Source organism: Lipophrys pholis (assembly GCF_963383615.2).
Source record: "Lipophrys pholis genome assembly, chromosome: 13".
NCBI classification, from domain to species: domain Eukaryota; kingdom Metazoa; phylum Chordata; class Actinopteri; order Blenniiformes; family Blenniidae; genus Lipophrys; species Lipophrys pholis.
Window position 1 is genome coordinate 24,624,317 of NC_137632.1, and position 15,645 is coordinate 24,639,961.

The following is a 15,645-nucleotide window of genomic DNA, read 5'->3' on the forward strand; positions in this document are numbered from 1 at the left end:
CTCATTCGGCTCCCAAGTGGTGGTTGCTAGAATAGATTTATTAATAAAGTTAATCTAAGAATGAGTGTAAAATGAATTATTAATCCAGAGAACACATTTATTAGAGCACCCAGCTCCTAAATTAAAGCAACTGTTTTATCATATTGACTATAGTGTGAATCTCAAATATTTTTATGTATCTGTGTCTTATGCTGTTAGTGTATATAGAAATTTCTGTACTGTAGAGGCATCATTTGTGTCATTATTTTATTCCATGGATTTCAAAGTAATTTTTGTTGATTAAGGCGTAATAAAGCTTTTAAATCTGTGCAGACATTCAATGAAAAAAAAAGTCACATGACATGGCAGCGTCAGTGTTTAGCATTAACAAGGCAGTTTCAGGTTTGCATGCAGGAAGCAATAAAGCAAAAATACTGCTTTGAATGATTTATCTTTATTTTTAAAGATTATTTCGACTTACTACTCGTTGGGTGTTTTCCATTGATGGCTCGAGGTACAAAGAGCTTAATTCCATCTACAACAATCGTGTGCGGCAGGTTTGCCTTTAAGATTGATAAATATATCTTTACCGTCATTCATAAATACACAGTATAGGCCGCGCATACATGAACGAAATGTCTTCGAAATAATAAAGTGACGAAAAAAACAGTTGAAACGAGTTTATTTTATAAGTTTGAAGTGTGTGTCTGATCCTGTGCTGTGCAGTAGGATTACGCAATGTATCCCACAATGCATTGCGCAGTGCAAAAAGACTGATGAAATGTTTCCATGCATTCAGGCTCTGCAAATTCAGAAATGACTTTTCCTTTTTTTAAATGAGGAAGTGCAAATAATTCTCAAATCTTTTCTGATTAATCACAAATAAAAAGGGGGGGGGGGGGGGGGAGGGTAAAAGTAACGACTAAATTATGAAACGAGAGAGAGAGAGCACTGTTCTTTAGAATATAATCTGAAAGCATTACCTTCCTCCAGATCGCGTCGTCAAGATTCTGGTTAAAAACAACAAACTTCAGTCTCACTCACTCAAAAAGTCATTTATTCTGAGCGATCACATCAGGAAGGAATGAAGAGAATCCAGATCACAAACCAACAGTCGGGACGGTGTGAAGGCGGGTTTAGTTTATGGCGGGGTGCGATCGAACGCGCGATGTTACTGCAAACACACACAGAGACTATGAATAAATACATCTGAGATCAGAGTACAAAACTACAAGAGATGTTTTCTGTTCCCTGGCGAGTCAAACAAACAAAGAAGTACTCCCCACTCCGTATTGAGAGGTTTTAAGAGTAGTCGTGTACTTTTTCTTAGTGTTTTGTCGACTGACGGGCTTCGTGAGCTGCTAAAAACTGGTACGACTCGACACGGGACAGATTAAGGCAGTGAAGGTTTCGCCGCTCCTCGGACCTGCTCGGGGGGAATCGAGCCTCGGGATTCGGACCCGGAGCCGGTTTCTGTCTTCAGTGAGACGGTTTTTGGACGGTTCCTTCTGCACGAGTCGTCCAACAAGTTCTGGTCCGGATCGTAGCGCCAGGTGTGTGTGTGTGGTTGTGTTTGTGTGAGTGTGTGTGTGTGTGGCTGCTGCGTCAGGTCATCACAGTTTGGGCTGGCTCGCCCTCTTGGCCTTTAGATTCTCAGCCAACTTGTCCAGAAACTCGAAGGTATTCAAGTAGTCGGCTCGAGTGACTCTGCAAAACAGAAGAGAGACGATCGAGTAAAGAACGAATTCAGAAGATTTTCCCATCAATGCTGACGGCCCTCTCTTCTCTTCTCTTCTCTTCTCCCTCCCTCCTTCTTTTACTGTCTTCTATATCAGGGGACTGAAACTCCTTTTACTTCCGACAGTCTACTTTCATCTTGAGCGGTCCGGACCGCTCAAATGGTGCCACGATACCCTTTAAATTAAAGTTTTTCTTTGTGATGAAATGAAAAACGAGATGGAGATGTCTCGCTGTATGTTTCCACTCACTTCGGCATGCCCTTGATGCAGATGGCCAGATCCTTGGTCATGAAGCCGGCCTCGATGGTCTCGATGCAGACGGCCTCCAGCGCCTCGGCGAACACCCGCAGCTCCGTGTTGCCGTCCAGCTTGGCCCGGTGGAGGAGCCCCCGCGTCCAGGCGAAGATGGAGGCTGACGGGAGACACACGCGGTCACAGAATGAATCGGGGGGGTTCGCATCGCGGGGCGTCTCTATAAGCGTGCGGTGGGACCCTAACCGATGGGGTTGGTGGACGTCTCTTTCCCCTGCTGGTGTTGTCTGTAGTGACGCGTCACCGTGCCGTGAGCCGCCTCCGACTCCACCGTGCGTCCGTCAGGACAGATCAGCACGCTGGTCATCATGCCCAGAGAGCCGTAACCTGAAATACACAACCGCACAAAATCTAAGGCCTGCGGAGTGAACGGAGCCTTATGCACACTAAAGAAATGATGAGGATGACATGTTCTTTTGATCTTCAGCAAGACTTTATCCAAACTTTGAGATTTAAATTACAATTTTTTACGAAGCGATTAAAAAGTGAATTCATTAAGCAAAATGTTCACAACCCCCACCACCCCAAAATTCTTTAAACAAATCAATCAGACAAGTTTAATTCTGCACAGAACTAAAAAAAAGTTGTATTTTTTTCTTTTTAAAAATTTTTAAAGATTAAAATTTTAAAAAAACCGATAAATATCCTGATAAATAAACTTTGACATATCCAGTTTGTACACGGCTGAAAGCTTTTAATGATTTATGAGGAGAAAAAAAAAAAAAAAAAAAGTAATCTGTGGAGATTTAAAATAGTTTTTTTTGTTGATTTCTTTTATAAAAATTGACATTTTTGTCCTTAAGGGCTTAAGTAGATGGTAAATTAAACCGACATCTGAATCTAATTTAAGAAAAAAATCTTCGTTTTGAAAATGGTGTCCGTTTCCGTGGAAACGGCAGAAGCGCTTAAAAACGATGTTTTCATGTCCTGGACACTCTGGAGGAAACGTCGTTCTTATTGTCCTCTCTACTGAGCATGTGCAGAACAACACGTCAATACCGCCGTGGTGCGCATGCGCCGTAGCAGGGTTTCAGAAAAGTTGCATTTTTGCCCGTTTCCACGGCGACGTGAGCGTTTTTACAAAGTTGCGTTTCAGTGGCTCCGTGCACCGTTGTCTGGGGAAAAGGGCCTCAAAGGGATGACCACTGCAGCACAATGCGCTAAAGGAAGTTTTTATTTATTTATTGCAAATAATATATGTAGCACAACAAGGACATTGTATGTTATCCCCTTCCCCCCTCCCCCCTCCCCCCCTCACCCCTCCCCCCTCGACTTTCTTCTCTCTCTTCTCTTCTCTCTCTATTTGAGCGTTCCCCCCCGGTTGTGTACGGCAGCCATGCCAACTTCTGACGGAGAAGGCAACAGGAGGAGACTCCAGGTCTCTCCCTGTTGCAAGACCAAAAACTGTTCTGACTCCGAAGGCTCTCAATCACATCATATTGTTGGCCCAAGCTGCCGAACAGGACAAGGGCGAAAAAAAAAAAAAAAAAAAAAAAGGAAGTTTTTGTGTTTCGTGGCTTACAAATACATATTTAAAAAAAAAAAAAAGTGGTGTCGGGGCGTGTCCAGTTGAAATGTTACTAGATGTTGAAACCCACCCTGAGCCACGGAGTCGGACTGCACGTCTCCGTCGTAGTTCTTGCAGGCCCAGATGAAGCCTCCTTCAGACTTCATGGCCTGAGCCACCATGTCGTCGATCAGACGGTGCTCGTACCAGATCCCTTTGGCCTCGAACTGAGTGCGGTATTCTCTGAAACGTAGAAACATTTATTCTTAATAGATGTTCGTGTGTGTATATATTGTACATATTAGGTTTTCGTCTGCGTGTATTTATTTAATGGTTTGTATGCATGTAGTTTACCGACGTTTCGCAAAAACGTGTGAGTAGATGGAATGTATATATGATTGCACACATGTGAGAAAGCCAAAAACATGCCTGAAATGAATGAATTAAAAAAAAAACACACACACACATGAATGAGTGAGTCCTCCTCCACGACACGGCGTCCTCACCTCTCGTAGATCTCCTGGAAGATGTCCTTGAAGCGGCCGTCGTACTTCTTCAGGATGGTGTTTTTGGTGCTGAGGTAGAGCGGCCAGGCCTTGGTGAGCGCCATCTGGAAGGAGCTGTGGGCGAAGTCCCGGATGGACTTGTCAGTGTTGTACATTCCCAGAGCCACGCCGCCCGTGCCTGGACAGAAACATGCAAACAAACACACACCGGACACACACACACACACACACACACACACACACACTTATTTCAGCATTTAAAGACTTTATATTGAGTCAATATTCATTTATCTCATGATCTGTGAAAAGTAATTATCAAGAAAAGCTGCTTAAAGTTGGAATTTATGCAGGAAGGTGTGGGACGTTTGCTGGAAAAACAATCAGAAATGTTAAAAGTCCAGGAAAATCTCGACATAAAGCCACATTACGAGCCATCAGACCATTAAATAACACTTGACCGGGACATTCGCGTTTTAATATCTCCATCACAAGCGATCCCGTTTCATCTGATTGATGCACAAAGCGAGCAGCACTTTAAATTTCATTATACGAGACATATAATGACAATAAAACTATTGTTTTCTATCTGAGGAAGCAGAAAATTCATGATGTTTAAGGTTTAATGACCTTTAAGGATTGAAATCCAAATAATAATAATCCAAAATAACTAAATTAATTCATTTTTCATGCCAATTTGAGTTTATTTTGTTTAAAACTTCGAAATTATGTTATTAACTTCCTACTCGTGAGGTTGTCACTTCAGGATTAATTTAATATTTATTGATTCAATTATTTATAAAGTCTGTTATATGATATTTTACGTGGCTGATCTTCACCGTTTTAGCATCTGATGAAATTTTGTTTAATATTTAGTTAATTTCAAGTATTTCCCTGCAGTTTTTACTCTTTTCTAACACCATTTAATTACTTTTAATGACATTTTACAAGTCATGTTGGTCCTTAGCGTTGATCCTCATGCTCACACAGTTGATCAGCCAGTTTTACATCCCCTCTTTATGTAACACGCCAGTGTTTTTAAATCATATAGAGTTAATATTTTAAGTCTTTGTGTGCGTGTTTTTTTTTTGTTTATTTTTGTCCTCTTTCGATGTTGAATGAAAAACGCTTCAAAACTTAAGTCTGATTAATTGATTTTTGGGCCAGAAGTCATTCAGGATGATGTTTGGTTTTGTTCTTTTAAGCTCCTGACTGGAATCATTAGACACTTTTTGAGGCGCGTTGGTACGTCGCGGGGCTCTTACCCTCAAACTTGTGGATGACGAATTTAAGGGGCTCTCCGGTTGTGGGCGTGTAGGTCATCTCCACCGTGCCGGGCCCGGGCACCACGAAGTCTGTGGCTTTGTACTGCAGGAGAGAACGGCGAGGAGGGAAAGTGGTTATCGCTAAAAGCATCGTTAAAAAAAAAAAAATGAAAAAATCACAGCTCTTTACATGAAATGAACCTCCTGCTGTAAAACGGGGTCCGATCGAAGGTCGAGCGACACAACGCGGCCGTAAACACCTCGGCGGGTTGGAGCCGAGCCTCCCGTGAGGGTTTTACGCAACCATGTGACTCTTCACCTGGATTCCTGACAGTTGACTTTGGCACAGCGCCACCAGCTTTTGTGCAGCCGTCCAAGATGGACGCCGCGGTCCAAAGGACGGCGGACGAAACGGAATTATTGACCGAGAGGTTCCCGACAACCTGACGGACGGCGTCCGTTATGACAGAAGAGCCGATAAACTCGACGACAGATCGTAACATGAGAGGAAGCAGAGCTTCACTAACGTGACGCTTCATTGTAATGCCACAGCTTTTATGCTCAGGCTGCACGAGTCGTTATGTGGTAATAACTTCAGATGAATGAACAAACACGGAGGTCAGGGGTGTCAGACAAAAGGCCCGTCGGCCAAAACTACAAAGAAAATTATACAAATCTAAAAAAAAAAGAAAAAAAAAGACATTTTGATCTTGTGTAGCCCACACCACAACAAAGAAAAACCTTTAAAGTTTAAATCTAAAGGTTATTGTGGCCTGATTTTACCGGTCCGGTCCACTCAGGATGGAATTGGGCTGCATGTGGCCCCCGAAGTAAAATGTGTTTGACACCCCTGATGTAGATACGTGATGTCGGACTCTCTGTTCTTTGGGATTCCTGCCAATTTAACTTTTCTCTTATCGGACTCAATTTACTCGGGCTTAACCATGTTGGTTTTTTACATTTTGATCCCGTGCAGATTTCCACCGGCGGCTTTTCGGAAACAAGAAATAACTTTGAATAACTTTTCCCTGGATCTTGTACTTCTATGCCTCTAAAATCTGACTTCTTGTGCAGCAGTTAGGATGTGACGTTGAAGTGATGAAGCGAAATACGATGTTATCGATACAGTTTAACGCGCTAAAGCTTTATTTGACGGGTCAAACGTGTTGACCGGCAGAGCATCGACAACAGTCCATGAGCTTATTACTACTGTTCCATGCATAAGAACGAGACACATTTATTTTATTCATTTTATTTCACAAGAGTGCATCATTGTTATTATTTTTTTAAATAATCTTTTACATTTATTTGCATAACCTGATCTCATTTCAAACGTGGGGGTCGAACTCCCAACATCGGGATCTTAATACGACCAGCTGACGTCACTCAAAGCGTCCTAAACTACTGTAGTTTGAAAGGACACTGAAAAAGGGACTTTAAAGCCCCGTTTCCACAGTGCCCCTTGGTGCCGGTACGGGTCAGGTCGGAACCGGTTGTTGTGCGTTTCCACTGACTCAGAACCTTTCCCAACCGGTACCATTGGTAACCATTTCTCGCTACCCCTCCACTTGGGGTACCGGGCACAATGTGCCGGATATGAGGGGGAGGAGCTTCAACACTACCGTCTGCTCATTGGTCCGTGACAACCGCTGTTCTCCCAGCAAGCAGCCATTTCCAATCAGCTCTTCTGCAGCAATCAGGAAACTTTTTTGAAAATGTCCTCCCGTTATGGCGTCACATCCTGCATGATTACGCAACCGTTCATAACCCCGCCTACATTTCAAACTGTTCCCCGTGTAATGGAAACGCGCCACTGATACGGGTCTGGTTACGGATAGTCAACCCCCACCTGACCGGCACCGGTACCCAGGGGCACTGTGGAAACGGGGCTTAAGGTTTGAAAGAGAACCGTACCTGGTCTCCGTGGGCGTGCCTGCCGATGATGATGGGCTTGATCCAGCCGGGCACCAGGCGCGGGATGTTCTTACAGATGATGGCCTCTCTGAACACCGTCCCTCCCAGGATGTTCCGGATGGTCCCGTTGGGCGAGCGCCACATCTGCTTCAGCTTGAACTCCTCCACGCGCTTCTCGTCCGGCGTGATGGTGGCGCACTTGATGCCCACGTTGTACCGCTGGACCGCCTCCGCCGCCTCCACCGTCACCCGGTCGTCTGTGGCGTCCCTGTTCTCCATCCCGAGGTCGTAGCTGGAGGGGACGGAGAGGAGGTAAAACATGCGGTAGATTTCACATCCAGCGCCCTCTTCTGGACCGTTTCCCGCCGCTCGAGCACCGAGATGGAAAACGTGAATACGGATGGTCGACCAGGCTGTTCCACAAGTGTAGTGAGAGCAGGATGAAAAAATTTGCAACCATTGATGTTTAAATTACTATGTGTTACTTATGTACCTTTCTTTTGTAAAATCCCTTTTATATTGAACGTGGTCTGTTGGGAAAAACCCAATAAGGTTAAAAAACAAACAAACACTTGTTCACAGTTTCCATTGCTTCTTTCAGGTCTCATTTACACGATAATGTTTCAAGTGAAAGCGCATCATTTTAGCTTCAGAAAACATTATATAAATTCAAATCTGTTCAGAAAGGCTTAAATTGTCTTATTTTCTCTGTTGCGGCAATAGTTTACATCAGGAAATGGTTTGGTTGCACTGTTCAGAAACTTGCAAAAACACTCAAATCAATATATATATATAAAAAAAAAAAAAGAATTTTGATTAAAATCGTGATTTTATTCCCCCCAAAAATCAAGATTGTGTCCATATCGCCCGCCCCTACTGACAACGTTTGAGACGGCTGAAAACCCGCTTTAAGACTGTTATTTACCATTTAACGTACTCCTCCTCTGTAAGAATGAAAACACTATGGCGAGTGATGCTTTCTAATCCCAGCAGCAGAGGCATGTGACGCCATCAACACAGAGCACTTTGCTTCAAGTAAAGCAGAGACGATTTGCACAGTTTACCGAGGCTGTAATGTGACATTAACGTGTGGTGGTGAGAGACAAAGTGGGCTGGAGGAATAACCCAGATTTCTTTTGCCGTTTCATTCGCGTTCATCCTTAAGCGATTTACATCCCTCACAAGACCCCAAACCGCTCTCATCAGCGGGAGCCATTAACCTCCGGGTGACGCTCTGTTGGTGGGAAACCGTGAAGAAATGAGCGAGCGAGCGCCCAGCAGCACCGAGCAGACAAGGACTCCACTGTGCAGCGACTGACAGCTGGCTCTGGGCCAGTTGAACTGGAGAAACACCCGCGTTGCTACGAAGGGAGAAACCTCGCACCGATTGGCCATAACTTTATGACCTGGTACAAGGAAGTTGCTCAACGTTTTCAAGAGGAAAACTTTTGCAGTGTTTTCGGTGCTCCTTTTCCACTCAGAGTCGGGATGGGAATTGCTAAGATTTTTACGATTCTATTTTCAATTCTGCTTAACGATTCGGTTCTTTATCGAGTCTCGTCTGGAAATGGAACCTGCAGTATTAACAGCAGAGGACGCGTCAACGCCGCCGCCGGGTTGAGAGTCGCTCTGGAGAGGATCGAAAAAGCGACGTTCTTGCTGCCGTGTGAGAACATGTTTCTGCACAATGGTCGTAGTTTCTCCCTTTAATGACATATCCACAGGACTGCAAGTTGCCCTGTTGTCGTCCTTCCTCCTGAAATGGAACCAAACTTTGGCGCTTTTGTGCCTCTTGGGCGCCATGTTTCCTGCTGGCTGCTCTGGTGAATGATGTCACCACGCATGTTGTATAGCTTCCGTGAGACTGGAACTTTTTGAAAACGCTCCGAGTCTGTGTGAACGGGGCAAAACACAACTTTTATTAAACACTGCTGCTGCGCAAAACAACAAAAGTGTTGCAATGCTTCTCCCCAGAGTTAAACAATGAATTAATTAATATATTTCTCGACACGTATATATAATTCGCAATATGTTGCGCAACCCAGCTTGACACTGTGGACAAAACCTTCAGTGGTTCATTTGGACACGAAGAGACAATCTGGCCGATCTGAGAAGCCCACCTCAAAACGAGCGGTGAGATTCCTCTACGAGTAATAGCCTGTGTGTTTCCTCTTGCCCCCGTTGGCTTTGTTTCAAGAGCACCGACAACCTTTCACCCACTTTCTCGCCGCCCTGAAAGCTTATACCGAGCCACAACAATGAGACGCCTGACGAGGGACGAGGGTTCGCAAGCGGGCCGAGGGCAAACAAAAGGCTCTGGGTTACAAGGCTGTTGGCAGAAATCAGGGAACGTGCATAAAATGAATGCAGATAATGATGCTGTAATAAAATACTGTGTCCAAAAGAAGAGCTTGAAATCGTGCTCGTGGTTGATTTGACATATTTCCGGTGATTATTACACAACATCAGAGGCTTGTTTGCGCAATAAGTGAATAACTTTACATGGTTTCTACACCAAAAAATCAAAACAAAAGTTCAAGCCTGGAGTGTTTGTCTTTCTGTGTTAATATGTGCAAACAGTTCAGCACAAAGTCCCCGGAGGAGATAAGACAAAGGTCGGATGAAGAACGTCCTGAAATGAGTTATGACTGGTCACTTCTGAAGTCACATCGTCGTGCAAACAGCTGTGTTCAGATCGCTCGGTGAACTCATTCTTTAATGGGCAGAGGAAACCTCTTCCAAAACAAATATAGAATCAACAGATAAAAGATTAAAATATATACAATATCAACAACTTGGTGCATCTCTTTTCTATATTCTGTGCTTTCTCCTTTCTCTGCACCAGGATTAGCGCTCAATCAGATGATCTTGATTGTTTGTCGTCTTCTCGTCTCTCTCTTTCTTTATTACAATCCTTGATATCGGGACTCCGGAGAGTCAAGCGTTGGATTCCAGAGGCCACATGAAGCCCAACTTCATCTTGAGCGGGCCGGACCAGTAAAATAGTGTCATAATAACCTTCAAAGTTAAGTTTCTCTTTCTTGATGGAAATGTCTATATTTTCACAAAAAACAAACAATTAGAGCTGAAAATGACTACATTCGCAGCATAAAGCCAACTTCAATGAAAACGTCTCGCGCAAAATACAGTGAACTGTCCTTTTTTATTCCCATCATGTCAATGCTGATAGGATTGGTCATATGGATTTTCTATAACTTTAACTCAGAGTTTATTTCACAAAAGTGTTCCAAAAACCAACAGAAAGCAGAGAAATACAGCTCTGTGTTCATGTACTAGTCATTATTCCAGTCAGTATTCCGTAGCGTGTCACACGCCTCCAACCTGAGCTTCTCAATATGCTGAGACACACACAGTAATATTGAAATACTTAACCAGATATATAACATTAAATCTATCTTGGAAGAAAAAGCAGACGTACTGATATTGTGCACATGTTGTGACAATTCCACAACCATAAAGTTTCTTTAAACCGAGGCAGCTCACGTGTATTTACAATTATAACACGGTTATCTGGAGGAAAGCTCTTCAGTCGGGGTACAAAAAACACAACTTGGTAAACCTTGAGCAATGTCTTACTCAGCAATGAGCAGATAGTGGCACACATTCCTCTTTTTTTTTTTTTTTACAAGCACATTGAGGAAACCAGAAAAACCAGGTGTGTAGAAACGGTTTCTACAACTTCAGTTAAACCAAGATGTCCCTTGGCGCCGGCTTTTCACAGTCATTGTCCCTGCTTCAAATTATTCAGATGACGTTTATACGGCGACGGTTTCAAGTGAAAATGCTGGACTTTCACCGAGTTTTGAGTGGCCGTTCACGCGACTCGGAGCCACTGAAGACGCAACTTTCTGAAGCTGTTCGGGCTCCGTCTCAGTGAACAGCTTGTGCTTCCCTCCTGCATGTTTAATCGCACGGGGCCTCACCTGTGCAGGTCGAGCTCCAGGTACGGGATGATGAGCTTCTCCTTGATGAGCTCCCAGATGACTCTCGTCATCTCGTCTCCCTGCATCTCCACCACGGAGCCGGCCTTGATTTTCGGAGACATCTGAAAGGAATCACCAGGAGATGAAGAATTAATAAAAGGGGGGGAAATTGTCAGGAAAGCGAGAGAGCAGTGACTGAGAAAAGCACATCTTTCCAGGGAAAATACCTGAACTTTTTATGTACTTTCTACATTAAAACTCCAAATACTCTTTATTTAGGTAGATACAAGTACAACAAGTTATTCAATTTTGTGACACAAGTACAAAACCACTAGTTTGGCCTTTAAGTCCTCAAATTTAACTTGAAGAAAAAATGAACTGTAAAACAAGATTGATGCTTCATGTTTACTGAAAATGAAGGAAGAAATATTGTGTTTAAGTACAAGTACTGTATCCAGTTTAAATACTCAATTGAAACAAATAAAGAAACAAGCCCACTTATTTGGCCATGTAAGGAAATATGCATTAACATCCATTACAGTAGAAACACTCATTTAAGTTTTTCACTTCAGTAACTGAACAAAAACTGAAGTCCATAGTTTAACTTGTTAGATATGTTTGTCCATGGTCCCAACATGATGCAGCAAAACCTTTAAATGATCCAAAAATTAAAGTGAAAGCTTGTTTTCCACATGTAAGGAGAAGTATACATACTTGTGTTAAAGTTCAGTGTTGAGTATGAGTTTTACAAAATAAATAAAAAGCCTGATGTGATGACAAAAAAATAGAATTCCACTAAACCAGGAGTGTCAAACATTGCAAAATAGTGCTGTTAAAAGATACTATTAAATTCCACTTGGATAGATAAATGACGTAGTTATACTTTATTAGTCCTCACTATGTGATGACAGGAAACAAGATTGTTCTCAATGAATGAACACACTCTTTCATTTATACAGAGGAGGACCAGTGACTCAGCATTTATCCACCCGATTAACTCCACAGTAATCCTCTTAAATCTGTCAGATTAAGACAAATACCAAACAAACCTTGCAACACGTGGTTAATTACTAAAACTACTTCAGGTGCACATTGAATTTAAAAATAATCCTAAATATTTGATGATAATTTTGCACTTTACAGGCGGAGACCTTTTCATTAAAAGAGTGAGCTTGCATGTGTATACATATGGTTTGTGTCTTTTCTGGATTAATAATTGTAGATCTCAGTTTATCCAGTGAGTTTTTAACAGGAGGTCTGTGAAGTTACATAAACTCTCCGGTTGGACTGGTTATGGCATGATGGGGAGGAGACTGGGCGGACGAGCAGCCTGAAGAAAGAGCTGAGAGATCTGAAGCGTGCAGACAGGTCACACGTTTTCAGACGTTTTTGATTGAAAACATCTGCATTACTGTGATAATACCGATGCGTAAACAGGAACAGCTCTGCTGGTCACACTTTGCGGCCCCAAAATGCGCACCAAGAATATGCTAACGTGGCACTACATTTCAGAATTTTCAAGAAAAACACAAAGGGGTGAGTTTAGTTTGAAAGTCATTTGCGCTGACATGAATAAATAGATTTTTTTGGTTTAAATTTAGGCTGAAAACGCCGGTTTTTTCTATCGCAGGCTAGCTAACATCTGTACAGGCGCAACACGGAGATGCGATGCGAAGATAACGTCTTCATTTCCGACGACGTGGCTGTTAGTTCATTCTGCGGTGAGAAACATTACCGACGTTAGATAAAAACGTACCTTTATCTGGTTTTAACGTCCTGGGCTGGGTATATCGACGGGATGAGGAAGCGGAGTGACAGTGTCCTGACAGCCGATCAGACTGTTACTGTAGCCGGCGTCCTCCTCCGCGAATGACTGACAGTGCTCTTAACCAATCAGAGGAGAGCAGTGAACCTTATAGCCAATCAGTGAGAGACCCGCAAGACAAAAGGGATAGGTGATAGGGCGGGGGGATGGATATTTAACTTGCTGATTGGTTCTCCTGTTGATTCAATAAAAAAAAGTAGTAATCTAATCAGCTGATCGGCCACGCCCACACAGACTTCATGCTGTACAGGAGGGAAAAACTTTAGATGGAGAGGTTTGTTTTTTGTTTTTCATCTCGACATGCTTTGATTTTGTATAAATTAAATGAAAAAATACTAGTACACCATTCAATAATTAATAAAATGTGCTATTAGTTACTTACAATTGGAATTAAATATATAAATGTGTCACTCAGTAAAATAGCAATTAATTTTATGTAAAAAATGTATTCTATATATTTATAATATATTTATTTTATTTTTGGTACATTTAGTCTTCTATAGTTTTTAACATCTATCTATCTATCTATCTATCTATCTATCTATCTATCTATCTATCTATCTATCTATCTATCGATCGATCTATCTATCTATTCATAACATATATAACTGAAGAAAATTACAATTAATTAAAAAGTATTATTTCAGTAAATTGCTTGCATACATCCGGGTCTCATCTGAATTAAAAAAAATAATTTTTAAAGTGTTTCTTTTTTTTTCTTGAATGATTTTTGTGCCCAAAGCCTGAAAAAGAAGGTGTATTCTATTAAAAGCCAGAAGATGGCAACATGTGACTTTAGATAAGATATGACCGTTTATTTCCCACTACTTTCTTAACTGACGCATCTATTGTAGAGGAGTCCGGAGAATAGCTGAGACGCAGGAACGATATCGATCATAAATGACCAATCGAATAATCCTCGTGCAAAAAAATGTAAATCATATACTAATTACTGTAAGTGCATGATCGATTTCATGTCATGTAAAGAGTAAATGAAGACCTGTTGCACTCTTCCCTGGTGTCCTGTGTTATTTTGGTGAGGTGAGTGAAAGGCTCCAGGATCTCTTCTCTTTGTTGTCTCCACTTTGAAACAGGACTAAAGCTTCTGCAGGAGACCTGCTGGAAGGAGTCACGTGACTCACAGATAACCACGCAACGGAGGAGAGGGTGTGTGGAGAGCGAGCGAGCGAGAGAGAGAGAGAGAGAGAGAGAGAGAGAGAGAGAGAGAGAGAGAGAGAGAGAGAGAGAGAGAGAGAGAGAGAGAGAGAGAGAGCTTGAGGAGGAGCTTGACTCTATAAGATTCCCTCCACGCGCCATCAGCAGCAAAACTTGCGGTTCATCCACATCTCTCTCTCCGCCGCACACACACGACGCACGTACAAGCCTTAAAGGTTTTGCTGGATAAAAATTGACCAAAAAAAAGACAAAAAAAAAGAAGGGAAAAGCCCCGACGGAGGTGCACACGAGCTTCCCCCCCGGTTCACATTCGCTCTCCGCTGAGTTGATTATGGTCACAACCCCCGCGGTGCCAAGGTGGAGCCACCGCGCGTCTCTCGGATCGGTGCGCTCCTCCAGGGGCTGGGATGCGCACCGGGCACCTCTCGCTTCCTGCCTAATTTCAGCTCCGAGCAGGAGTCCAGCGCTGCCCCGGGGCGCCGAGGCAGGAGGACCCAGTCCACCCGGAGCAGGATGCCGGTTATGAGAGGGCTGCTGGCCCCGCAGAACACCTTCCTGGATACCATAGCCACCCGCTTCGATGGCACCCGTGAGTAACGCGAGCGCTTTTACGCACACCAGAGCTGTTTTCCCCCTTTCCAAACGCACGCACCGTGTTGACGAACCTGGGATGGAGGCACATCTGAGGTTGTGTTCGAGGCTGTCTGTCTCAGAAAGATGCAACTTTAAAACTCTCTCATTCTCATGAATGGCATCAGGCAGCAACTGACGATCTCCACTCTGGTGTGTTCAGGGCCAGGTTCTGAATGGTTCTGAATGGTTACCCGAGTGTGTTTCAGGGGTTTGAATTTCCCTTCTGGCGTTGTCTGGTGTCTCTGCTCCTGGTCTTCATGCTCTCTTGGTTGAAACCGGTGAGAAGTTGTTGGTTGGAGATGGTGCAGGATCCGTTCTGACAGATACGACTTCAAAAGTTTACCCGCAATTCCACTTCCAGGTCACATTGAAGTTTTTTTTTTTTTTTTTTTGCCAACGCATCACACAAGCACCTGCACACACTAAATCCAACTGTTGACATTTGCATGTGCTTCCCAGCTCCAGCTCAGTTTAATGTGGTGGTTTTACGGCTCCTGTTGCATTCCAGTTTGGATTGTCTGTTGTCTGAGAGGAAAAGTGTGTTTTCCCAGTGTGAGACTCTTTTAACGCTTTTTTACACCGAACAAATTCAGCCGTATTCTCATCCCCTCCATCCTCACACTGAAACGATGTTTGGGGGGGGGGGGGGGGGGGTGTCAGGATGTACAGCTCAAGCTTCTTTTTTTCTGTTTTGGCTTGGGCTTTGGCGAGGGTGTCTTGTGAACAGATGCGATGAGCAGCCCGTGTGTGTTTGGGCTCCATGCTGAGAAGGTGGGCGGCTGGTGAGAGATGCTTTATATCGCGGTTTGGGGCCGTTTCATGTCTCCTTCTGCGTTGATTATTCAGGG

General features: G+C 43.3%; 2 protein-coding genes across 3 annotated transcripts in view; one reads left to right on the forward strand and one right to left on the reverse strand.

Moving 5' to 3' along the window:
• Positions 1-644: 644 nt before the first annotated feature.
• On the reverse strand, positions 645-13,030 carry idh1 (isocitrate dehydrogenase (NADP(+)) 1). Of its 2 annotated transcripts, XR_013935929.1 has the most exons (10): positions 12,920-13,029; positions 11,164-11,285; positions 7,220-7,511; positions 5,306-5,408; positions 4,044-4,221; positions 3,629-3,780; positions 2,217-2,357; positions 1,968-2,130; positions 1,406-1,686; positions 1,015-1,153 (listed from the first exon to the last, which is right to left on the reverse strand). XR_013935929.1 is itself a non-coding variant. In XM_080478947.1 (9 exons), the coding sequence occupies exons 2-9, from the start codon at positions 11,283-11,285 to the stop codon at positions 1,593-1,595; spliced, it is 1,245 nt and encodes a 414-aa protein (XP_080335073.1). In that variant the 5' UTR covers positions 12,920-13,030; the 3' UTR covers positions 645-1,592. The 2 variants fall into 2 exon arrangements, 1 of the variants encoding a protein (XP_080335073.1); XM_080478947.1 differs by having other exon boundaries at positions 645-1,686; positions 12,920-13,030.
• Positions 13,031-14,677: 1,647 nt separating this feature from the next.
• kcnh3 (potassium voltage-gated channel, subfamily H (eag-related), member 3) overlaps positions 14,678-15,645 on the forward strand; it is a gene marked incomplete at both ends in the record, with an annotated part of 148,162 nt that continues 147,194 nt past the window's right edge. Inside the window, one exon of the mRNA XM_080478226.1 lies at positions 14,678-14,753. Coding sequence (XP_080334352.1) covers positions 14,678-14,753 — 76 coding nt within the window. The remainder of the gene's footprint in view (positions 14,754-15,645) is intronic.

Excerpts from the sequence above, each read along its gene's own strand:
- idh1 (XM_080478947.1), bottom strand. The coding sequence starts at position 11,285 with ATGTCTCCGAAAATCAAGGCCGGCTCCGTGGTGGAGATGCAGGGAGAC. Across the intron at positions 2,358-3,628 it reads GTCCGACTCCGTGGCTCAGG|GTTACGGCTCTCTGGGCATG; the intron begins GTGGGTTTCAAC and ends TGTGTATTTCAG. Across the intron at positions 1,687-1,967 it reads TGCATCAAGGGCATGCCGAA|AGTCACTCGAGCCGACTACT; the intron begins GTGAGTGGAAAC and ends TCTGTTTTGCAG.